This window comes from Saccopteryx bilineata, chromosome 1 (genome assembly GCF_036850765.1).
Source record: "Saccopteryx bilineata isolate mSacBil1 chromosome 1, mSacBil1_pri_phased_curated, whole genome shotgun sequence".
Lineage (NCBI taxonomy): Eukaryota > Metazoa > Chordata > Mammalia > Chiroptera > Emballonuridae > Saccopteryx > Saccopteryx bilineata.
The window spans coordinates 331,076,901-331,100,812 of NC_089490.1; the positions used below are offsets into that span (position 1 = coordinate 331,076,901).

The 23,912-nt window shown below is 38.4% G+C and overlaps 1 protein-coding gene across 1 annotated transcript in view; it reads right to left on the reverse strand.

The window, feature by feature from the left end:
• Positions 1 to 1,921: 1,921 nt before the first annotated feature.
• TYR (tyrosinase) overlaps positions 1,922 to 23,912 on the reverse strand; it is an 86,088-nt gene continuing 64,097 nt past the window's right edge. Inside the window, exons 4-5 of the mRNA XM_066253691.1 lie at positions 10,110 to 10,291; positions 1,922 to 2,710 (exon numbers count right to left, since the gene is read on the reverse strand). Of these exons, the coding sequence (XP_066109788.1) occupies positions 2,481 to 2,710; positions 10,110 to 10,291 (412 nt within the window). The 3' untranslated portion in view covers positions 1,922 to 2,480. The remainder of the gene's footprint in view (positions 2,711 to 10,109; positions 10,292 to 23,912) is intronic.

The window sequence follows — 23,912 nt, forward strand, 5'->3', positions numbered from 1 at the left end:
TGGCCTCGCTCCTAAATGGGTAGTTGTGAAGCATTGTGAGCCAATTTAATGTATGATAGAATTGTACACTTGAAACCTATATAGTTTTATTAACCAATGTAACTCTGATAAATCAAATTAAAAAAAACAAAAACAGTAAATAAGCATTACTACAGACTTAATACTTAAATTCTCTTGATCGAATTCATGTTGACTTAGCCATCCAAACTATATGTGAGAAATTACAGTGGCAACCACTTTTTATTTTCCAAGGATATTGATTTTGTTTTTTGGAAAGCTCTAAGTATTGGATAATTTTTTCTTTTATTGGATCCCTATAACTTCTACCTATTGGTTCTAGTCTTTTATGTTATACCAGCTATAGTACAAGTGTAATATCAATTGACTATGTTTAGAAATTCAACTGGACCCAGTTAAATTTAAATAGCAGGATTATCTAGACATCCTAATATAGGGTCTCAATAGTAAGAAAAATAGGAATGTTATTTAACTACAATTACAGACAGGCTGATATTCCCAGAATTTTTCTCAACCTTCAAATGTTTTGTAGCATTTTAAACATCCTCTAAAAAAAGAAAATTCTTCTCAATAATAACAAAGTTCAGAACGGTAGCACAATGTTACTAGACCTCAGTTCAGCAACTTCGGTACGTACTTGAGTTCTGGCTAAGGAAGAACTCAGAGACAAGACTCAAATACAAGTAAAAGTTTATTTAGAAAGTCACAGAAGTAGAAGAAGTAAGACATGAAAAAGTGATCCAGCTGGGTTGTGTAGACTCGGGAAACAAGTGACAGAGGCAGAAGAGGGGCCTTTGGCACATAGGAAAAAGAGTCAAGGTTAAAGGTACACACCTCGAAGAAGAAGGGGAAAGGATGTCCGCATGCTCCAGAAACAGCAGTAGTGCTAGGTCCTCCTCCTGAGGGTTCTTATCTACTCTCCAAAGGCAGAGGTCTCAAGGGAGATCCCAGGCCTTGCTCCTTGATCCCAGGCGAGGATCTCAATGAAATATTGATCAGCTTCCCAGGCGTGTCTCCTCAGGGTCTTGGTCTTCACTGATTGCACGATGTTCTGGTGGGGAGCCTTATGTCAGTTGATCCTGATGCCAGCCATGGTGTTGCTCCATCTGGTTTTGCTGCTTTTCTGGGTCTAAAGCTAAAATACAACTGAAGTCTGGATATCATCTGTATCTGTAGTCAACAGACCCGAGGCTTTGTTCCTAAGATTATTTGATGAAGGTCACAACCTCACTGTCCTGAAGCATTAATGCTAAGGGAATGGTCATGGAAGAGCTTGTATGGGAATCATATTAGGCTATTTTCCTGCCTTCTTTTTCCTCTTCTAAGGGGTCTACCACATGACTAGCAGCATGCCAGGGCAGGAAAAATCAAGGGAGGATTTGAATCTTTTGACCAACGATATGAAAGGTCAGAAGATCTAAGCTGCAGTATGCCAGGGGAGGAAAGGTCACCCTGGGGGCAAGGTCCTTGTTTTCCCAGTTTTGTCCCTTGCTAGGTACCTGGGGCTTTTCACCCTGGTGACCTACAATACCTGGCCTATCCTTCCTGCTCTGCTTAGGCCTAACTGATTATTACAATGTTAACATATTTAATGAGCATATCTTGAGATGGATGCTGGTCCAGACTTGTTGTAGGGGTGGGACCCTTGTTTTCAGTGACCTTCAAAAGTATAGTCAGGATTATGGCAAGAAAAGTTGAAGGTTGTTTTACATTTGATGTTTTGAACACATTTTGGAAAAGGAACAGAAGACGTAAGGGAAATGTGATGCTTTCTGAGGGAAATTAAAACTGTGTTTCTCAAGCTTAAAGGACTTTGTGTACATTTGTTACTATTTTATGAAAATCAAAGAAAGAAAATAAAAAAGAAACATGTCATTAAACAATAAGAAAGAAAGAATGAACATGATTCTCACATTTTATAAGAACATGTTTATCCAGATACAAGCAGCAGTTACTAATTAGCAAATGGCATTCTTTCTTTGGAAATAGGGGCTTGAGGAAAACTGTCAAGGGGACAATAAAAAAACAGCAAGGCAAGCGCAGGTGTGTTTTACTTGTAGATTACAATTCCAATAATGGTCTTTACAGACAAATACCAGCATTTCTGTTGAGACATTCCCTGGGGATTGAACATCATTTGATTCAGAGTGAGGTCAGGCTTTTGGGCTTTACTCTATTGGCTCAGCCAGCAATTTTCAACCTCTTTCATCTCACATCTCACAAACTAATTACTTACATTCTGAGGCACACCAAAAACAACAACAACATATTTTTTACTGATCTGATAAAAAATAAGGTATAATTTTGATTACTTTACACCAAATGGCTATTTTGGTGTTGGCTGTTGTCATTTTTTTATTTGACAGTCTAAGGGAAAAGAGGTCAGTGCCCCTGACTAGTCAGGTATTGCATTTTTTAAAAATCCCGTGGCACACTGGTTGAAAATCACTGGCCTAAGCCTTTTATAAATGACTCTGATACATGCTGTGGTAATCCTCCTTTTCCAGGAGGAGTGGCTGCCTTTCTTCAGAAAGCTGCTTTCTCTTTCGACGACGACGACGTAACAGGCTGATGAGCCCACCCAGCACAGCAGTGAGGACAGACCCCACTAGTGCTGCCCCAGTGAGCCACGGCCAGATCCGCCTTGCTTGTTCTAAGTAGGGTTTAATGTAATATTGAAAGAAGTCCAGGTCTGAAATAGAAAGACATCCAAATGTTTGTACTATTGTTGTCATTGTCATCATCATCATCCTTACATAGTATTTTGAAGTCAGATTTGGCTTGGGTTTGAATGTCAGCTCTGCTACTTAGCAGCTGTAAGAGTTTAGGGAAGTTACACCTAATGCTCCTATGTCTCAGTTTTTTTTTATCAGAAAAATAGGAAAACAATAGGCCCTGGCTGGTTGGCTCAGTGGTAGTGCATTAGCCCAGTGTGTGGATGTCCCAGGTTTGATTCCTGTTCAGGGCACACAGGAGAAGTGACCATCTGCTTCTCCACCCCTCCTCCTTTCCTTCTCTCTCTCTTTCTCTATCTCTCTCTTCCTCTCCCACAGCCATGTTTAAGTTGGAGCAAGTTGGCCCGGAGTGCTGAGGATGGCTCCATAGCATTGCCTCAGATGTTAAAATAGCTCAGTTGCCAAGTAACAGAGTAACAGCTCCATATGGACAGAGCATTGCCCCATAGGGGGCTTGCTGGGTGGATCCCGGTTGGGGTGCATGCAGGAGTCTGTTTCTCTGCTTCTCTCTTAAGGAGAAAAAAAAAAAGAAAGGAAAAATAATAGCATCTTGGTGGATGTTTTAAAGTTTATAAGTGATATCTAATCTATAAATTATACAATGCCTGTCCCCTAGACAGCTACTGTAAACCTTTAATTATCTATTCTGGTATTTGCCTTTGTATTTCTAAGTAGCAGACAAATATTACTCTCTCTTAATTATTAAGTTTATCTTGGAATTTCTCAAATATCAATAATGATTTTGATTCTCTGAGAATTCCCCTTTTCTTCTATCTTTCCAGTGCAATAATATCATGATTTGGGGTCAAATCAAAATCTAGGATTGTTGTTATTTTAGTATTTAGATATTATTCATAGTTGAATTAAATATTATATTATGATTACATTTTCTTTCATTCATTATTTTTCCTTGAAGTTAGTAATCTATTGTATCTTTTGCTTGATTTTAAAGTACCCATCTCTGTTTAAAGATACTATAACATACTCTACATGCAAAGGTCAGAAAAGAGTGCATAGTAGGCTTAATCTTACAGCAAATTATGACTATGTGACTCATATCTTGAGTAAAAGTGACACATACAACCTTTGGGCAGTTACTTTACAAAGAAGCAGTATGCCTTTTCCTCTTTGCTTAGCTGGAATGTGGTTAGTATCTTGGTGAGCCATCAAGAACATGGTCCAAGTTAAACCCTAGGTCTTGTGGAACTACAACCTACATAAAAGGCCCCTGAAATTATGAAGCTGACACTGGACAACGTACCAAGACTATAATTTGAGTAATAAATTAACTTACTTGGATAATTGAACCTAGATCTGCTCGCTATCCCTACCTTCCCCCTCTTGCTGATGCAGGAATTATAACCTTCCTTTATGACTTCTTTCCTTGGTGATAGTCAATTAATACATGTCAGACCATTGACTTAAGATGTGCCAATCAAAATCATTACTCAGAATTCACTGTGCTGTCATTGAGAGTCAGGTGGCTCTGGAGCTGGTGTTAGCCTTTTCAACATTTGGAAGATGGGATGAAGTCAACACACTTCCGAAAGTAGAGACAGTCAGAATAACAGGAGTCAGAGAATGAGAGAGACAGACAGTCTTTAGGGTGTGTAATTCCTTGGTTCTCACTGTTTCTCCGTATCAGCTGAATTTCTGCCTTTCCCACAGTGAATGCTCATCCTGAGGTAGGATAGTAAGAAGCTAGGAAAGTTTATTGATAAGTGGAATAATGGAAACTGAGACAAAATAATTAGACAAGGCCAAACAATTCCAGCAATTTACAACCAGCTATAATCAGGAGATTTTATCTTTCACCAACAAAACTTAGGAGCAAATGGTTTACACATTCCAGATCATCTTGAGGCAGACTGGCCTCAGTCCCCATCCTTCTTTGATAATGTTCTTTAAAAAAATAAAACTAACCAGAAAATAATCCTGACACCTCTTTACACACATTTTAATAAATCAACATATTGAAAGACACACCTGGAAAGTTCATGAATATTCTGGTAAGACACTCCTCTGAGACCTCCCCTAGGATTCCTACTGGCTAAAGAAAGGTAAAAAAAACCCCTCAAGACAAAGAACCCAGGGGCATGCCCTCTCTAGATTATGCCCAGACCTTTCTCTCTTACTCTAAGTGTCCCCACGAGACTTGCAACCAGGGCAGCAGCAGGCAGCAGCAACTCATTCTGGGCTTACCCCCAATTCTGTCTATAAGGCCCCCTTTTTCTCTGACTTTCTAGAGAGCTAAAGCAGCCCCACCTGGGCTCTCTCCTGCAGCTCCTTCTATCATCCTAAATCATTCCTTCATTGCACTGTCCCCAGCTGTAATAAACATACTCTCAAAATCACCTGAACTCATGTTGTGAAGTCTTTCCCACACAAAGTCAAGAACCCACACGCTACCAATGGCCTGAGGCAAACCCACTCTGGGCCCAGTCCCTGTTAGGTAATAATCCTGCTTCTTGACCTTTATAAACCAATAAATTCCCTTTTTATCTAATGTCATTCTTATGGAGTTTCTTTCATTTGCATTTCAAAAGTTTTAATTATTTTTAAAAGTTAATTATATGCCTATGACATAAAAATAGGAAAGTATCTTAAGATATTCTGGAATTACAATTAGATGTAAACCTTATAAATAGTAAAAACCAAGGAGAAAAGGAATATTTGTTTAATAAATCATCTTAGAAAGAATAGGTAGCAACGTGAAGTAAAATTTAAAATGATGTCTCACTGTTAACCATAAACTCAGTAATGCTCACAACAATTAAAGCAGGGATCTTATCTTTAATCAGGAGAATTTGTTAAAAACTAATTTTATATTAAAGCTCAATATTTACTCAGAGGAGATAAAAGTGGAGCTCCTGTGGCCGCAGTGGGGCTGTCAGGGTTGACGCCCTGTCCAGGGCTCCGGCTGCCTTTTCTGTCCCTCGCCAGCTGTCTCGGAGAGCTCCGAAGCAGCTTACAATTTATGAAGCATAATTTGAACAATACTGCAATTTAGTGTGTGTTGTTTTTTTTTTAATCAGGAAAGGACAATACTTTCCAAATGATAAACATCAAATACATTATTTAAACGATTTACAACTTGGAATTAGAGTAATTTAAATCTAAACAATGAAAGAAAGCAAAGCTAAAACAGGAGAAATTTTAAAATGTGAAAACATTTTTTTAATCAAACAAAGAAGTTATTGTTTTTTGTTGTTGTTGTTGTTGTTGTTTTGTATTTTTCTGAAGCTGGAAATGGGGAGAGACAGTCAGACAGACTCCCGCATGCGCCCTACCAGGATCCACCCAGCACGCCCACCACGGGGGCGAAGCTCTGCCCACCAGGAGGCTATGCTCTGCCCCTCCGGGGCGTCGCCCTGCCATGACCAGAGCCACTCTAGCGCCTGGGGCAGAGGCCAAGGAGCCATCCCCAGCACCCGGGCCATCTTTGCTCCAATGGAGCCTTGGCTGCGGGAGGGGAAGAGAGAGACAGAGAGGAAGGAGGAGGGGGGGTGGAGAAGCAAATGGGCGCTTCTCCTATGTGCCCTGGCCGGGAATCGAACCCGGGTCCCCCGCATGCCAGGCCGATGAAGAAGTTATTGTTTTTAGTATACTTTAAACTTATTTTGAAAATGGAACTACAAATGCCTAGCATATGTTGCTATTAGTCACTTTAATATACATATATATATATTTATTACAGAGAGGACTTTATTAAGATCTGTTTTGCCATGTTATTTATAGCAACAGACATTTAATGACATACATTAAAAATGTTAAAACCAAATAAATCATTATAGTACATTTAAAGTGTCTAATAAAATGCAGAGTACATATGGGTTACATAATAAATAAAATTTCCTTTTTTAAAAGTATAACTACAAGTAAATAACAAATACCTTTAAGCCCCTAGGGTGGCTCACTGAGTCTCCCCTCCCTTTATTCCTCCAGGGGTTTTGGTCGCCTTTTATTAAGAAGTACCCATTTGGACACTAGGGAAGGGACAACGAGGTAGAACGTGTGTGCATGAGACAGGTGGGAACTAAAGAGAACCCTCTCTTCTGCAAAGTAATATGGGATTAGTTTGGGATACAATATTTGCTACTTACCAGCTTTGTCACTTAAAATTAGTCACTTCATCTTTCTGCTCTCAATTTACTTACCAATAACAGAGAACAGGATCACTACTACATTGGATTGTGAAGATTAGTAGAGATAATGTATATGCTGATGTCTTTCACATTAGTGCCTGTAGGCCTGACTCTCTTCTGAGTTTCAGGACAATTCAACTTCCCCAGAGACATATTTACCCTGGTGTCTCCTATCACTCCATTTCGCTGTAGCCAGCACCACTGAGAGATTTCCCTCTGTGTCAGTCCTGTTCCTATTGTTATTGTCCCAGGGAATTACACCACCATTCCTTATTTTCACAGCCCAGGAAGCTTAAAGTCATCCCTAGCCTCTCTTTCTTTTTTACCTAGTATAAAAATCATTTTTCAAATTCTGTTAATTTTCTTTTCAAAATAACATAACAGTGAGTTCTTTCTGCCCCCTTTCTTGCCACCACCACTGCAACGCAAACAGCCTCCATCTCTCTGCTGGACACTTATAATAGTGTTTACACTGGCCTCCCTAAATATGTTTTACGACATCTACAAAACTCTACATGATGCAGGAACAATAATCCTTTGAAAACTCTTATTTGAGCATGATCTGTTTAAAATTTATTAAGGTGTCCATTATTCTAACAATATGGCCAAATGACATGATCAGAGCTCTTTATCAAGTAATTCTTCCTGTCATACAGATATTCTCTGAAATATCATGTCACTTCATTGACACCTAGAGATCTAGAGATGGGCGCATCTCTAAAGGAGTCATTAGGTAAGTAGTTATTTAAGGTCTTTCCCCTCCATTAGGATGTCAGCTCTCTAAAGATATAGGCTTTGTTATGTGACATTGTTTCCATAGTATTTAAGACAATGCCTTGTTCAAGGTAATCATTAAAGATATGTAGGTAGAAGGAACAAATCAATCAATAAAACTACGCAGAAAAATACCTAGTGTTATAGAAGACTTGACACATGTAAAAAATATATATCTAAAAATGACTCGGGTATTAAGAGGAGTGACATTTTTCTAGCAACCTTTATTTATATTGATTAAGAAAGACTACCCTTCATGATAAACATCACTTGCACTCAAACTAATTCATTGATTTCATTCCATTCCAGAGATCAGTTGGTACTTAGACTGGAAAAGCTTGTAAGATATCAATTCTGATCTTGTAGGGCTCACAGACAAGGTGAAGAGGGGAAAGATTTATTGTTAGAAAAATAACCATGCAACTCTAATAAAGGAGTGATCAAGCGTGACAATATATATGTATGAAATGATTTAATCTGAGAGTTTATAGTATCAGAATTTAACCACAGAGAAGAGTGTATTCAAAAACATGACTTACTGAAAGAGCCTAGCATGTTCTGAAATGGAAATCATAAAATCCTAAGTGGTGAATCTTTGAAATGCCATTATCAATATATTGCTTTCATTATGTACTGTGGGTGTTTACACAAGAAAGAGAAAACATGTTTCTTGAGACAGCTCCTCTTTTTGACTTACAGGAAGCCCTCTCCTTACCACATCTCCACAGTTTGCACAATTCCTTGTTCTCAGTGATCTTAAAGTTTTCAAAGAACTAATCTTCCCTTCCTTCCATTGACTATCATATTCAGATAAATCAATATAGGTCAATTAAACTCTTATCTGTTTAACTAGTTATCCCCCAAAGGGCAGGAAAAGGTTGATGAAATGCATGTTCTCTTTTTGGCCCTAAACTGTGGTTCTGCTATGCCACATAGTAGATGACCTAGAACAAGTTGTTTATATTCCTTAAGCCTCTGATTTCTCATCTATGAAAAGGAAAAAAAAGTAACAGTATGTACTACATAGGGTAGTTATGATGATTAAAGGAAATAATTAACACAGCCCACCTAGAAGAGTGAGAACATAAAAAAGTACTTACTATGTATTAGCTATTATGAAATGATTAAATTTAGCTCCCTTGTGAAATTTTCTATTGCTCATACTACTCAAATAGGAGCATTTAGCATTTGATAAATATGATGTACACTCTCCACCTCTATTTTTCTTGTTATCCTTTTAGTTTAGGATCCCTGCCCTTTTGTATCTGCCATCTGCCTGCACATCCTTATGGCCTTGTCTTGTCTTTCTAGGTAGAATTAGAAGCCGTTGCTATCTTCTCTGTGAAGTTTACAACTCTTACTACATGAAAACAGCCTTTTGTTTCATGCTTTCTTGAACAATTGTCTTACTTCCACACTGAATTTAGAGCACTTTATGGTCTGGCACTATGGTTTTCATTATATCATTAAAGATTAAAGTCTAGAACAAGAGGTAAGAAGATGATAAATGTCATTCATTTGTTTTGTTTATCTGGTTATGTGTTCACAAATGATCAGTGAATATAATTAAATGCCAATGCTTGTTGAATACTTCTTAACCAAAAACTCTATGCTGTTTTATAGATTTTAGTTGTTGACTTTCTTTGTGTTAGAGTGGAAGCATTGTGTAGTGTAAAGAGGATCTTCTTCTGTTAAAATTGGACTCCTCTGCATGCTGATATTTGATATTGGGACTGTCACTTAAATTATCTTAGTATCAATATCCTTATTTTTTCCTAGGGATAATACCTCATATATGGTTGGTTAATAATGCATGCATGGAATTTGCATGTAGCAAGCTCTTGAGTAAGGGAAACATTACTATCTGTTCATTATCAAAAAGTTGCTGATATAGTTCTACTTGGAAAGATTATTTAAAACCTAGACCTAATAACAATTTTAGAGTTTTATATCTTGACCATAATAATAGGAATAGCAGTTATCATTATAGTAGCTATTCTCCTTCTTCTTTGTCTTTTTCTTCCTTTTATTAGTATTATAATGTGGGCTTAAAAACAAAACATATTTCTTTGAGGTATTCTGCTGCCAGTATTTCAGGTTAAGAAACTGAGATTCAGGGAATTAAAGTAAAAACTTTCAAGGTCAAACAAAAGTCAGCAGATAGTTATATTCAAACCCATTTTCCCCCTGATTTTAACTCTAGTATCTCTCCATGGTTTTCATGTATGAAATGCATATTGAGCAGAAAGGATATGAGTTAAAAGATCCTTGCTACTTGGTTCAAGTAATACTGAACTGGTGATAAGTGAATGACTGTAATGTACCTTCCCAATCTAAAAGAGTTGGTGATAACGTAAAAATTTAAGGTTTGGTATCCTCTCAAAAGAAATTGACCAATGTTTATTCATCAATTCATAGGAAAGAAATTGAACTTTACCTGAATCTTGTAGGTAGCTATAGTCATAGCCCAGGTCGCTGGATAAAATAAAGAAGTCACCAATTCTGTAGAGAGGTATAAAAGGAACCATGTAGGAGTCCCGGTTATGTCCAATGGGTGCGTTGGCTTCTGGATAGACTCCTAGAAGAGGATGGTGTTTTCGGAGCCACTGTTCAAAAATACTGCAGAGGAAAGGATTATTCAGATTCATAAACATCTGGTTTATAAAAGAAAAATTTGGATTTCTTAAAGTAAAATAACAAGACATAGCCTTGAATCCTAAGATATGGGAAGATGCCAAGTCTATTTTTCATTCTTTGAAAGTATTTTGTAAAGCACCGGTTTTTGCTGTCAGGCCTCGATAAAATTCAAAGAAATATTAGAGGATAACTTTGAAACAGGAATTTGTTAGAGAATAAATGAAACTTACATGACAAGCGTAGATCCTTCAGAATGCTGCAGAACAAGCGTGATTATTGGTTGAGTGACAAATGAGTCACAGTTATAAGTTGAACATGTTTCATGTGTCAAAGAAAGTTAGCCCAACAAAAAAAAATGTACAAAATTATATTGGACTTAATTATGGAATTTGGTCTTTTTTTTTTTTTTGGTCATAGTGAAGACTTTTAATTATTTCAACCTTCTTGTTATGTTTCGTGAAGTGTATGCTTAATGAATCTTAGAGGTAGAAAGAGCTCAATTATTATGAGAGGCTAAACATACTTGGTTTCCCAACGTTTCCATTTCCTGAAGCTAGAGTATGACCAAAACTCAGCCAATCAGACAAACCTATCCAAGATTTTGAAAAAGGACATACTGACACAAAGAAGCAAAGACCACTGAACACCAGTCTAGTAGTGGGCTATGGGAGTTGAAATAACAACATTGTTTTCAGGGGAAGCAAGGCCAGAAGTACCAGGAAAAGTACTTACTGGCCAGGGGCATCCTGTGTTCTATAGCATCATCTGGGCAGATGACTTGGCTGCTGCCCTCCTCCCTTGTTCCCACCTGAAGCTACTTCTCCACGATTTCCCAACTTATTCAATATCCTCTCAGCAAATGCTTTTCCTGTCTAAATCAGCAAGAGTTAGTTTCTGTTGCATTCACTTAAAAACTCTGACTGGAACAATAGCTAAAATAATAAGGGATCAAAAAAGTCCAATAAGAATAATATAGAAACTAAAGCTATAGCAGAATTTGTAGTGGGTCATTAATAATGTGATAGAGAATGACTTTGTTCTATAAGGTTATATGACGTGGAGGGAAGAACAGTGGATCAGGAGTCAGAGAGCACCCCTGGAGGGCTCGCCTTGTGGTTTAAGAACCGTGTGACTCTAAGCAAGTTACTGAAACTCTTGGAGACAGCCTTCTATCCTTAAAATGAAAGTAAGAATATTTGACCTATCTGTTCTAAAGGGATTATTCAATGTGATAATTTATATGAAAGTGAAAAATAAGTACGTTATTTTAACTCAGTTTAAAATTTAAATGAGGAATTAAAAGACTAGTGCATCATCAATATGGTGGAGTTTTTTTTAAAAGGTAATAATGCTTCAAACAAACAAAATTAAGAAAAAAAAGACATTTTGAAGGACAATAAAAAAGAGAACAAGGAAGCCAGAAGATAGGAGTGGTGATCATTTTTCTGTGATGAAAATTATTCTATTTGCTTAGACAATCAGGACTTCAAATACTAGCTCTGGTAAACATTTTTTTTTTTTTTCTGAAGCTGGAAACAGGGAGAGACAGACAGACTCCCGCATGCGCCCGACTGGGATCCACCCGGCACGCCCACCAGGGGTGACGCTCTGCCCACCAGGGAAGACGCTCTGCCCACCAGGGGGCGATGCTCTGCCTCTCCGGGGTGTCGCTCTGTCGTGACCAGAGCCACTCTAGCGCCTGGGGCAGAGGCCAAGGAGCCATCCCCAGCGCCCGGGCCATCCTTGCTCCAATGGAGCCTCGGCTGTGGGAGGGGAAGAGAGAGACAGAGAGGAAGGAGGGGGGGGGGGTGGAGAAGCAAATGGGCGCCTCCCCTATGTGCCCTGGCCGGGAATTGAACCCCGGGTCCCCCGCATACCAGGCTGACGCTCCACCGCTGAGCCAACCGGCCAGGGCCTAAACATTTATTTTTAATTCTGAATTAATTGAGGTATCAGCAAGCCCCAGATAAATACTGAAAATACCAACAGCTCTCTAAATCGCTCAATTATTAACTATGTTTATTGAATACCTAGTATATGTCAAAATTTGGAGAAACATGAAACTGTAAAAACCTGAGTTCTGTTGTGACAAGGGAATTTGTAAAATTTCTTAACCTGTTTGATTTTCCTTTTCTTTATCTGAAAAATAGGAATAATATTTGTGTCATGAAAGTATTGTAAGGATTAATTAAATTACCTAAGTAAGATACGGAACTAAGTGCTTGACAAATGGTAAGCAGAAACTGTCCTCATCCCTACCCCTTCTTTTTCTCATTTCTCCTCCTCATTGTTAATGTTATGCTGGGAGAACTTTCCACCTGGTGGGAGACATGAGACACGCTACAGCAGAAGTGCCACAGCCATGTACACGTGAGCTGGGTGTCCAAGATTGGCTGTTATTTTGATAGGCGCAAGTGGGAAAGGAAGGAATTCAAGAAGATTGGTTGTTGTGCGTGTGCCTCCATTTCCTGAAGTGATTAGAAACTGGTTTAACAAATAAACCCCCAAGTCCTAACATTTTTTTAATTAGTCTTTTTGTTTTAGCTTACACAGTGTTCATTATTACACAGTGAATAAGTATTACTTATTCATTGTACAGGGTGAAACAAAAATAGAAGTTGTGAGTATGCAGAACACAATTTATTTCTGTATTATTATTTATTAATTACTGTATTATTTTCAATACAAACCACTGTAAATCTTCTTTTGTCCCACCCTATATACAGTTCAGTAAATATAAACAAGCAAAAAAGAGAAAAGAAAAATCACATGTAATTGCTTCATAGTTTTGTTATAACTAGTTTTTAAGATATGTATATATATGTTACATATATATTTCAACAAAAGGAATTGTATTATAGGTAATGTTTTATAAGATATATTTTTTTATTAAACAATGTTTATACCAGTTTTCTTTTCTTTTTATTTATTTATTTTTTGTGAGAGAGACTGAGAGATAGATAGGGATAGACAGATAGGAAGGGAAAGAGATGAGAAGGATCAATTTTTCATTGTGGTTCCTTAGTTGTTCATTGATTGCTTTCTTATCTTGACCAGGAAGCTACAATAGAGCGAGTGACCCCTTGCTCAAAGCAGCAACCTTGGGCTCCAAGCCAGTGACCATGGGGTCATGTCTATGATCCTGCACTCAAGCTGGTAAGCCCATGCTCAAGCTAGATAAGCCTGTGCTCAAGCTGGCGACCTCAGGGTTTTGAACCTGCATCCTCTGCGTCCAAGTCCAACACTCTATCTACTGCACCACTGCCTAGTCAGGCTATACCAGTTTTCAACTGGTAAATCTATTTTTTAATGCGAAGGTGTCTCTCTGATAATTACTCTTTTCCCCATTGCTATTAAACTGACTGATTTAGGAACAACCCAGTATACAATGAGCTCCTAGACAAGAATTTGAGGCAAAAATTATGCCTGTTGTCAATTGAGAAAAATTACTAGTATAGTTCAATTTATAAATAATCTTGTTTCTGCCAAGAAATAAAAATTCTTTACTTAGATAAGACAAGGACATCAATTCTTAGCACCAAAGGATTTAATAGATGATACTATTAATGTGCTCACCCACCTTATCAACCTTTTAAAATGAAGGTATTAATCTTGATTAAATTCTTCACCGGTGGTTCTCATCATCAGTTAATTTTATCAAACCATGTCTAGAATGGCTCACATTGGAATACTAATGTTTAACTTAGATAATCACACTGGCATTTTGGGAAAAAAATATTCTTTTACTAATGATTCATTTAAACTGTACCTACAGTTTTCTGGAAGTCTGAGCAACAATGACAGGCACAAAATGGAATTAGGAAAAGGTCAAGGTGCCCGTTTGTTCTTGGAATCAAGAAGGGATATGTTCTATACATAAAAGTAACAGAGATTTTAAATCTGACATGTAATGCCCCTGCTTACTCTCATCCCTACAACAAGGAAAAACGAGATAAATGGAAAATCAACACCTTTCTTAGACCCATGAGAAAACTTCCTCCTGAAAAGCTGCAGAGAGAAGTGCGTCCAGAGGAACACAACTGAGACTCAGCTACCAAGACTCAGCTACCACTCCTTACATTAATGGCTTAAGTCAGTATCTATAACCGAATATAACATCTCTGACTTTCAGTAAAAAATTACAAGGTATTCTGAAAGGCAAGAACAGATGAGTAATACAAGCAGGAATGTGGAAACTTTAAGGAAAAAAAAAATCAGAGAAAATGATAGAAATAAGAAATATTATAATAAAAATGAAAAAGTCTTTAATGGACTGAGTAGACATGACACACCCAGGTGAGGAAAGAAATAGTGAGCTTAAAGATAGAAACTTTCAAAACAAATGCAAAGAGAAAAAAATTATGAAAAGAATCAAGAATTCTGGGACAATATCAAAAGGAGTAACATGCAGGTAGTTGAAAAACAGAAGAGTAAACAGCAGAAGAAATATTCTTCAATGAAAAGAACTGCCAGATCACTAAGGTTAACATAAATAATGGTACACCAGGTTGACAGTATATGCCCTTGATATGATGTGAAAAGAATGGGGCTTTACTTCTGTTGTCCTCCTCCCTGTTCTAAACATGAGAAAAAACATCAAACAAATCCCAATACAAAGCATTCTATAAAACATCTGAGCAGCACTCCTCAAAACTGTCAAGATCATCAAAAACAAGGAAAGTTTGGAAACTGACACAGCCAAGAGGAGCCTAAGGGACATGATGATTAAATGTAATGTGGTGTCTTGAATGTGATCCCGAAACAAAAGGAGATATTTAGTAACTGGTTAGTAATCCTAATAAAGTATGAATTTTGATTAGTAATAATGTACCAGTATTGTTTTATTAATTGTGACAAATATGTCATTAATGTAAGATGTTAATAATGGGAGAAACTAGATGTGGGGTGTTTGGGAACTCTGTTCTATCTTTGCAACATTTCTCTAAGTGGAAAACTATTCTAAAATAAAAGTTCACTTAAAGAAAAACTACAGCCTGACCATGCAGTGGGGCAGTGGATAGAGCATTAACCTGGGACACTGAGGAACCAGGTTCAAAACCCTGATGTTGCTGGCTTGAGTACGTGTTCACTGGCTTGTGCACGCGTTCGCTAACTTGAGCATAGGATCATAGACCTGACCCCATGGTCGCTGGTTTGAGCCCAAGGTCACTGGCTTGAGCAAGGGGTCACTGGTTCAGCTAGAGCCCTCTGGTCAAGGCATATATGAGAAAGTAATCAGTGAACAACTAAGGTGCCGCAACAAGTTGATGCTTCTCATCTCCCTTGCTGTCTGTCTCTGTTTCTCACTAAAACTAAAACAAAAACAATAACAACAAAAACTACTAATGAGGAAGCCTTAATGTAGTTAGATATTTAGAAACTGTTTTGCTTTAGTATATTCACTACCACCACAACAAGAAAGTAACATAATACATGTATACAATAGAACACTTTTTAATTCATGTATTCAACTGTATCACAAGTAGACATGTATATACTGAGCACCTATAATAAACTGACTCTGTGCAAGGTATTGGTGAATTTTCCTGTCCATATGGTGTTAGAGTCTAGTGGTGAAAACAGATAGTAACCAGAGATTTCAGAATATATCTGTAATTACAGGCTGCTATATATTATGCAAGAAAGCAACAATAATAACAAGATTTAATGGGAAGACTTCATTTAGTCTCTAGCCTCTGGGAAAGTCTTTGATAGTGTCTTAAACCAAGAGTTGAAGAATGCGAAATGGTAGAGGTATTATGGAGGGCTAGAATGTTATTTGCAAAGGGTTTTTAATGAGACATACAAAACAAATTCAAGTAGCTGGGGAAAAAAAAAGACTAATATGTCTATGGAGAACAAGAAGAGACTAATTCAGAATGGGGCCAGAGAGGTAAATGGGGCCCAAATCATGAAGGATAGAACAGGCCATGTGAAAAATATTTGTAGTTTCTCCCAAGAGCAATAAATAGGAAGCCACTGTTTGTATCTGGGGTAGTGGGTGTGAACATGATCATATTGTCAGTTTTAAAAGATTACATAGATTGCATGTGGCGAAGGGACTGATGGATGGTAAAAATTGATGTGCTGGGATCAAGGAATGAGGAAATCAATAAGAAACTGTGTCTAAGCAAAAAGGTGATGTGCAGCCATCCAGGCAGTACAACTGAAGGATGAGATGTCACAGAAGACTCCATGTTTTCTGGCTTATCCTGTGGGACAAGGTATTTTTATTCCCAAAGATATAGATCACTGGAAAAGGAGTGTAGCATGAGGAAGGGATGGTAATAGCCTAAGTTTTGATGTGCTTTGCTTGGAGATGCTTTTGAAACACTCCATTGGGGCTTTCAGGTGGGCAGCAGGATAGCTGGATCTGGATTTCAAAGCAAGATTTCCTCTGGAAATATAAATGGAGATATTATCAATTTTAGTAAATAAATGAAGCTGAGAGTAGTGAGCGAGTGTTTCTGCAGTTGTGAGAATGCATGTGCTTCTACCAAGGTCTGATGTGCAGATTATATCTCTTTAAGGCACCTTGGAAGGGGCTTCATCTTGAAATGTGAGCTGTTTGTTCAGTAGACACCTGCATTAGTTACATGGTAATTACCTTAAGTGTTCCTTAGCTCTAAGGACTCACACATCTTACAGTTTACACTCAAGGAACAGAAATGAATACAATACAAAAAGATTAGTAGGGGATGTATATTAGCATAACAAATACAGCAAAAGAGATAGAGTGGGATTTTGAAAAGGCAGAAAAAGAGGAGATAACATCTGAGTGGGGTAGGGAATGGGTGCTGTATTAGTGAGGGTTTTCCAGAAAAACAGAACCAACAGTGTGTGTGTGTGTGTGCGCGCACGTGCGCGCACGGATGCATCACACACAAAGAGAGCAAGACGGAGAGACACACACTACATACAGACACAGAGAAACAGAATAATGTTTGACCAAATGGCTGGATACCAGGGCCCAGTCAAGTTGATACTTAATATTAACTAACACAAGTACTATCAGGTAAGGTGCCCATCTCAGATGACACTTGACCTGTAGTTTGGAACACTGCATAGCAGAAGTCAGGGTAAATAATATAAAGGAAAGGGAAGTCTAGGAAGAGTAAAATGTTGAGTGTGAAGAGCTTTGCTTTTGGGGCCTTGCAGGTCATTCTGAAGGGCCAGAAGGAAGGATTTATGTGGATATATGAGGCTCAAGCAAGATAGGGCCTTTGTACACATTCTGAAAGGTAAAAAGTCTGAAACGCTAGTCTGAAATCTAACAGGAGCCACTGAAGGATTTTAAGCAAGGAGTGAAATAATCATGTTTAATTAATGTATAATTAAATGAACCAACAGCTGAATTTGGGGGCCCAAAGAGGAGCCAGGCAATAGAAACAGGACCTATTGTACTGTGACTGCACAAATTAAAGCCTCCCTTTGGGTTGTAAATAATAGTATCCCATTAGGTCCCTTTGTTCATGCTCCTAGCTAATGCTAGAACTCATTTAAAAAGTATTTGGAAGTTTTTAATGAAAAACAACACTTTTGAAAGAAATGCACCCTCTAAGAGCATAGATTGTCTGCTGAGTAGCTGCAAATAAAAAGCCTGTTAAGAGCTAAGCAATTCAACTGGACCTAACCTTAGCTGAGTATAATTACAAATATAGACTCTAAAACTTCTTAGCTTAGTTGCAGAAAGAGCAAACTAGTCCTTAGGAAATGGATAAAGGAGTGAAAAACAGATTAAAATCACTTAAACTAATGATGAAACTTTTTTTTTTTTTAGAAGTTATACAATTTATTTCATTGCTCTGGTCTTCAACTTCCCCATGATTTAAACTTAACAAACATCTTCATCTTTCCAAAACCCACAGGAAAATCCATACTGTATTCTAAATTGCATATTTAAGTCCAGTCTTTAGAATTCTTATCACTTTTTCTTCTACCTGACTACTATTTTTTCCCATTTTTTTATTGATTTTAGTTTATTGTGTTTACATAGATTCTAGTGTTGCCCCAAATGCATCCCCCTTCCCCTGGTATTCCCCCCACATCCCCCTTGCCCCCCTCCCCAAAGCGCCTTCCCTTCAGGTTTATCCCATCCTATCATCCCCCTTCCCTCTGTCCTCTTTTCCTCTGGTCCATTTGATCCCTCCTCTGTCTCAGTTCTGTTCACAGTTCATTGGATTCCTCAAATGAGTGAGGTCATATGATATTTTTCTTTTTCTGCCTGGCTTATTTCACTTAACATAATAGTTTCCAGGTCCATCATGTTATCACAAAAGGTAAGATTTCCTTCTTTTTCATGGCCCCATAATATTATGTACCACTGCTTTTTAATCCACTCGTCCACTGACGGACACTTGGGCTATTTCCAGATCTTTGCTATTGTGAACAATGCTGCCATAAACATGGGGATGCATTTCTTCTTTTGATATGGTGTCCTTGGGATATATTCCTAAAAGTGGGATGGCTGGGTCAAAAGGCAGTTCCACTTTTAGTTTTTTGAGGAATCTCCATACTGTTTTCCACAGTGGGTGCACCAGTCTGCATTCCCACCAGCAGTGCAGGAGAGTTCCCCTTTCTCCACATCCTCACCAGCACTTATTATGTATCGTTTTGTTAATGAGCGCCATTCTGACTGGTGTGAGGTGATATCTCATTGTGGTTTTAATTTGCATTTCTCTAATGATTAGTGATATTGAACATTTTTTCATCTGTCTATTGGCCATCTATATGTTCTCTTTGGAGAAGTGTCTATTCAATTTTTTTGCCCATTTTTTAATTTTTTTTTAATTTTAATTTTTATTTATTCATTTTAGAGAGGAGAGAGAGAGGGAGAGAGAGAGACAGAGAGAGACAGGGGGGAGGAGCTGGAAGCATCAACTCCCATACGTGCCTTGACCAGGCAAGCCCAGGGTTTCGAACCGACGACCTCAGCATTTCCAGGTCGACGCTTTATCCACTGCACCACCACAGGTCAGGCTTTTGCCCATTTTTTGATTGGATTGTTTATCTTCCTGATGTTAAACTAATGATGAAACTTGAGGGAATTTAGAGTAGGAACCAAAATATCAGTGATAATGAACCAAAAAGAACCCAAAAGCTAGAAATCTAAGAAAGAAAGGCCATCTTAGAGGGTGTTTTCCATTTTCCATAAACACTTATGGGTGCCATTAAGTGGCCAGGCACCCTGCTATGGCCTGTTTTGAGAGCAGATTGAAATCAAGCTGCAGTGCTCCCCATGTGACTATAATGAGCACCCTTGATTGAGAGCCACTGCATTAGGCAGAAATTGTGCTCAAATCAAATGAGCCAGGCTGCACTCACAAGACCGTAGCTAGTCAGAATGAATCGGGGAAAAGGTATCATAAAGGGCCATTCCTCCCAGATGAAGTTGAGTGTAAGTAGGGAATAGACTAGTCATTTAGCTCTCAGTAGTTATTACTGACGGACCTTCAAGTTCTCAGTGCTCTTACCTATGAAGTGGTGATAATAAAGCTTACCTTGCCGTCTTCACTAAATTGTCCATTTATTGTATTTGTTCACTATATATTCTGTCTTGTACTCACTACATATTAAGCTCCAAGAATGGATAAGAATGGATCCTAGTCCTCATGGATGTCACTCCATGATGTGATAAAGAGATACAGAAATATCAAAGGAATGTAAACGATGTCTTGGAGGCATGCATATAAAACCTACGGGATTACAGCAGGAGCAGCTAATGGTTAGAGACAAGGAAAGCTTCTCAGCGGGGATGTATTTTACTGGACCAGTAGATAGATTATGGGGAAGGCATTACATTCCAAACATAGACCCACAGGGAGCCTGGGCACTGATGCAACTGAAAAATAAAAGTGGTTTGGTGGGTTGGAATGAATCAGTAGTAGGTGATACCAAAAAGGTAAGAAGAGTCAGATTGTGAGAAACCTTCTATATACTGGCCCTGGATGGTTGGCTCAATGTCAGCCTTGTGTTTGGATGTCCTGGGTTCAATTCCCGGTCAGGGCACACAGGTGAAGTGATCATCTGCTTCTCCCCCCTCCCCCTCTCTCTCTTCCCCTCCTGCAGCCAAGGCTCCACTGGAGCAAGTTGGCCCCAGGTGCTGAGAATGGCTCCATGGCCTCGCCTCAGGCACTAAAGTGGCCCTAGTTGCAACAGAGCAATGCCCCTGATGGGTAGAGCATCACCCCCTAGTGGGCTTGCTGGGTGGATTCCAATTGGGTACATGCGGGAGTCTATCCGTCTGCCTCACCACTTCTCACTTAAGAAAAAAAAAAACTTTCTATATACCATCGGGGGAGGTAGTGGACTTGATCTTGAGAGTTAATTTGCCATCGATGTACTTTAGATATAGAGTGATCATGATTCAATTTGAATTTTAAAATATAATTATAGTGGATAATGTATATTATATCTTACAATAAATAATAAATCAAAGTGTGTACCATCTATTGAAGATCTACATTAAATAATAATAGATAAAAATGTATTACTTCCATCCATTGGAGATCACAGTGTATCAGTGGACCAGGAGTAAATAAGGCAACTTCTGTGTAAGCAGACAACTATTACTTTTCTTAAGGAGGTGCTGCTGCCTGCTTCCTTCTAAAATTTCTTTTCATTTAATATAAACATTTTCATTAGTTTCTATTTTTCATTAGAGTAATGCTTCTGAGGCTCATGAAATAATAAAAACAAGCTAACCAATTCAGTAGCTATTCCCATGTAGTAGGTAGGCATGTGTCTGGTGCTCTGCTGGGGATTTTGACATTCATCACCATAATACTCCAGCAATACCGTGAGGCAGGCGTTCCCAAACTACGGCCCGTGGGCCCCAATGCAGCTCCCTGAGGCCATTTATCCAGCCCCCACTGCACTTCTGGAAGGGGCACCTCTTTCATTGGTGGTCAGTGAGAGGACCACTGTATTTGGCAGCCCTCCAATGGTCTGAGGGACAGTGAACTGGACCCCTGTGTAAAAAGTTTGGAGACCCCTGCGAGGGGTACTAGCAGCAGTTGTGAGAGTTAGGATACCAACTGTATGCCAGGTGCTATTCTAAGTGCTTCTCAAACAGGAGCTCATTTCATCAAAACAATCCTTTGATATCTGTTTTATTCTTGTTACCCCTATTTTACAGATGAGAAAACTAAAGAAAAAGGATAAGAAACCTGCCCAGTTAGGAAGTGGCAAGTAGCAGAACCAGGATGCAAAACTAGCCAGTTTACCTGCAATACATGTTCTTGGCATTAGTGAAGTATCACCTCACAACGGTATTCATATTAAGACACACAAAAACAAGCAAGGAAATAAAAAGCGGGAGTTTAAATAACTTCCTTCAGTTCATTTAGTGAATAAATTGAGCAGCAGGAATCACACGCAGGTTTGTTGCTCTTGATACTTTCCATGACACCAGTGTTTCTGATGTGTGTTTTGAAGACACATACACGCTCACACACAGAGTGAATGTGTGTGATTTGCACCATTTCTTATTTAATCGGGAAAAGAAAAGGAATATCAAAAAAAATCTTAATGGAGAAACCTATGGCATTTTGTATTAGAAATGAAGGTTTAATCTGTTTACTGCTGTATCCATCAAACTTAGACTAGTGTTTGTACACAGTTAGCACTCAATAAATATTTGATAAATAATTTATCCAGAGGGGTTTTAGGATCTGTCCCCTGAGAATGAGGAGAATATATTATACATTTCTCAAAAACATATACTCAGAAAATAGTTATTGAGTATTTTATCTCTGCAGGCAAGTATGGACAGAGTATATGGTCAAGTGGGAGATAGAATGTATAATTCATTTCTTAATCTACTTTAGGGGGAAAAGCCACTTATTGTATTTATACATTTTTTTGGTGTGTATTTTTACTTTAGCCAAGGCTGGAGGACTATATCTAATATGGAAATGTGTCTTTAGGTACTACAGAGCAAAAATCATCATCATTCATGGTAATAACAGTAATGTGAGTTCAAGGTGGGCACCAGTAGTAAAGACACCATTTCACTGATCCAACATTCCTGTCTTGAATACCCGACATAGTCTATGGTTTCTGACATTCTCTATGAATGATGCTTTTAGTGCCATATCCCTAGGCCCTAAGCATCAACTTTCAATGTTAGCAGCCTTACTGCTTTTCCCCAATTGTGGTGGATTTTACTCACTTCTGAGGATTCCAGTGGAGGGTTCACTATGCATCTATGTCTATACAGATGGAGAACTCCTTTATTTGGAATGATAACTCTCCTCCAGACAAAAGGATATTACTACTATTTTGGTATATGGCCCTTCAGATATATACTCTAATACTTTCAGCCTCACAAGGAATTGGTATGATTCTTAAATTTATTTATTGATTTTAGAGAGAGAAAGAAAGGGAGGGAGAAGCATTGATTTGTTGTTCTACTTATTTATACTCCCATTGGTTGATGCTTATATGTGCCCTGACTGGGATCGAGCTACAACCATAGCATATTGGCGATGACACTCTAACCCACTGAGCTACAGGCCAGGGAATTGATATGGTTTGATAGAAATTCAGAGAAGTGATAGAATTATTCTTTACTTAACAGTCTAGATCACAACCTAAACATCCTTGAATTTACAGCTGCACGAAGGCTATAATTCCATTAATCAATTTTCTCCAAGCCTCAACTGTAATTAGAATATATCTTATTTCCATTATAGGCCCTTTGAGTCCCTGGTAATAAAAATCACTAGAATCTCATTCAGTGTCTTTTGTTTTAATTGAGAAAGACAGAGACAGACAGGAAGGGAGAGAGATGAGAAGCATCAACTCATAGTTGCATCATTTTTGTTGTTCATTCATTGCTTTCTCATACGTACCTGGACTGGGGGCTCCAGCTGAGCCAGTGACCTTGGGCTCAAACCAGCAACCTTGAGCTTCAAGCCATTGACCTTTGGGCTCAAGCCAGTGACCATAGAGTCATGTCTGTGACCCCACACTCAAGCCGACAATCCTGAGCTCAAGTTGGTGAGCCTAGGCTCAAGGCAGGTGAGCCTGTGTTCAAGCTGGTGACCCTAGGGTTTTGAACCTGGGTCCTTTGTATTCCAGGATGATACTCTATCTAATGGGCCACCATCTGGTCAGGCACATTTTACATCTTGAATCGCTAATAATTTGCCAACTTATCAATACCTGTACCTGGCCTGTATCTCTTCTGGATTTCATCTCTTCTCTAGAACATATAATGACAAAAATGAATAGGTTAGTTTGGTGTATATGAGTAAAAAGTTTAAAATAACCTTTCCTCAGTTCACTTAGTTAACAAATGGCAAACAGTAACAAAATAGCAAAAATATATGGGTATTATCCTTGCATTTGAAATGATCCCATATGTAATGAGAGTCACTGTTGCCATTGGAGAAGGTGAATGACATGGAAAAAAAGTGCACAGAAAGATTCACATGGAAGTGTTGTTCAGGGTGGATTTTGTATTGGAGAGCTTGGAGCCAAGGGGCCAACACTTGGGAGTAGCTATGTACATTGAGTCTAGACTAAAAGTGTAAACAAAACCAAAGATAATGTCTGTAAATAAAACAAACAAGCAAAGAAGGTCACAAATGTTTGAACA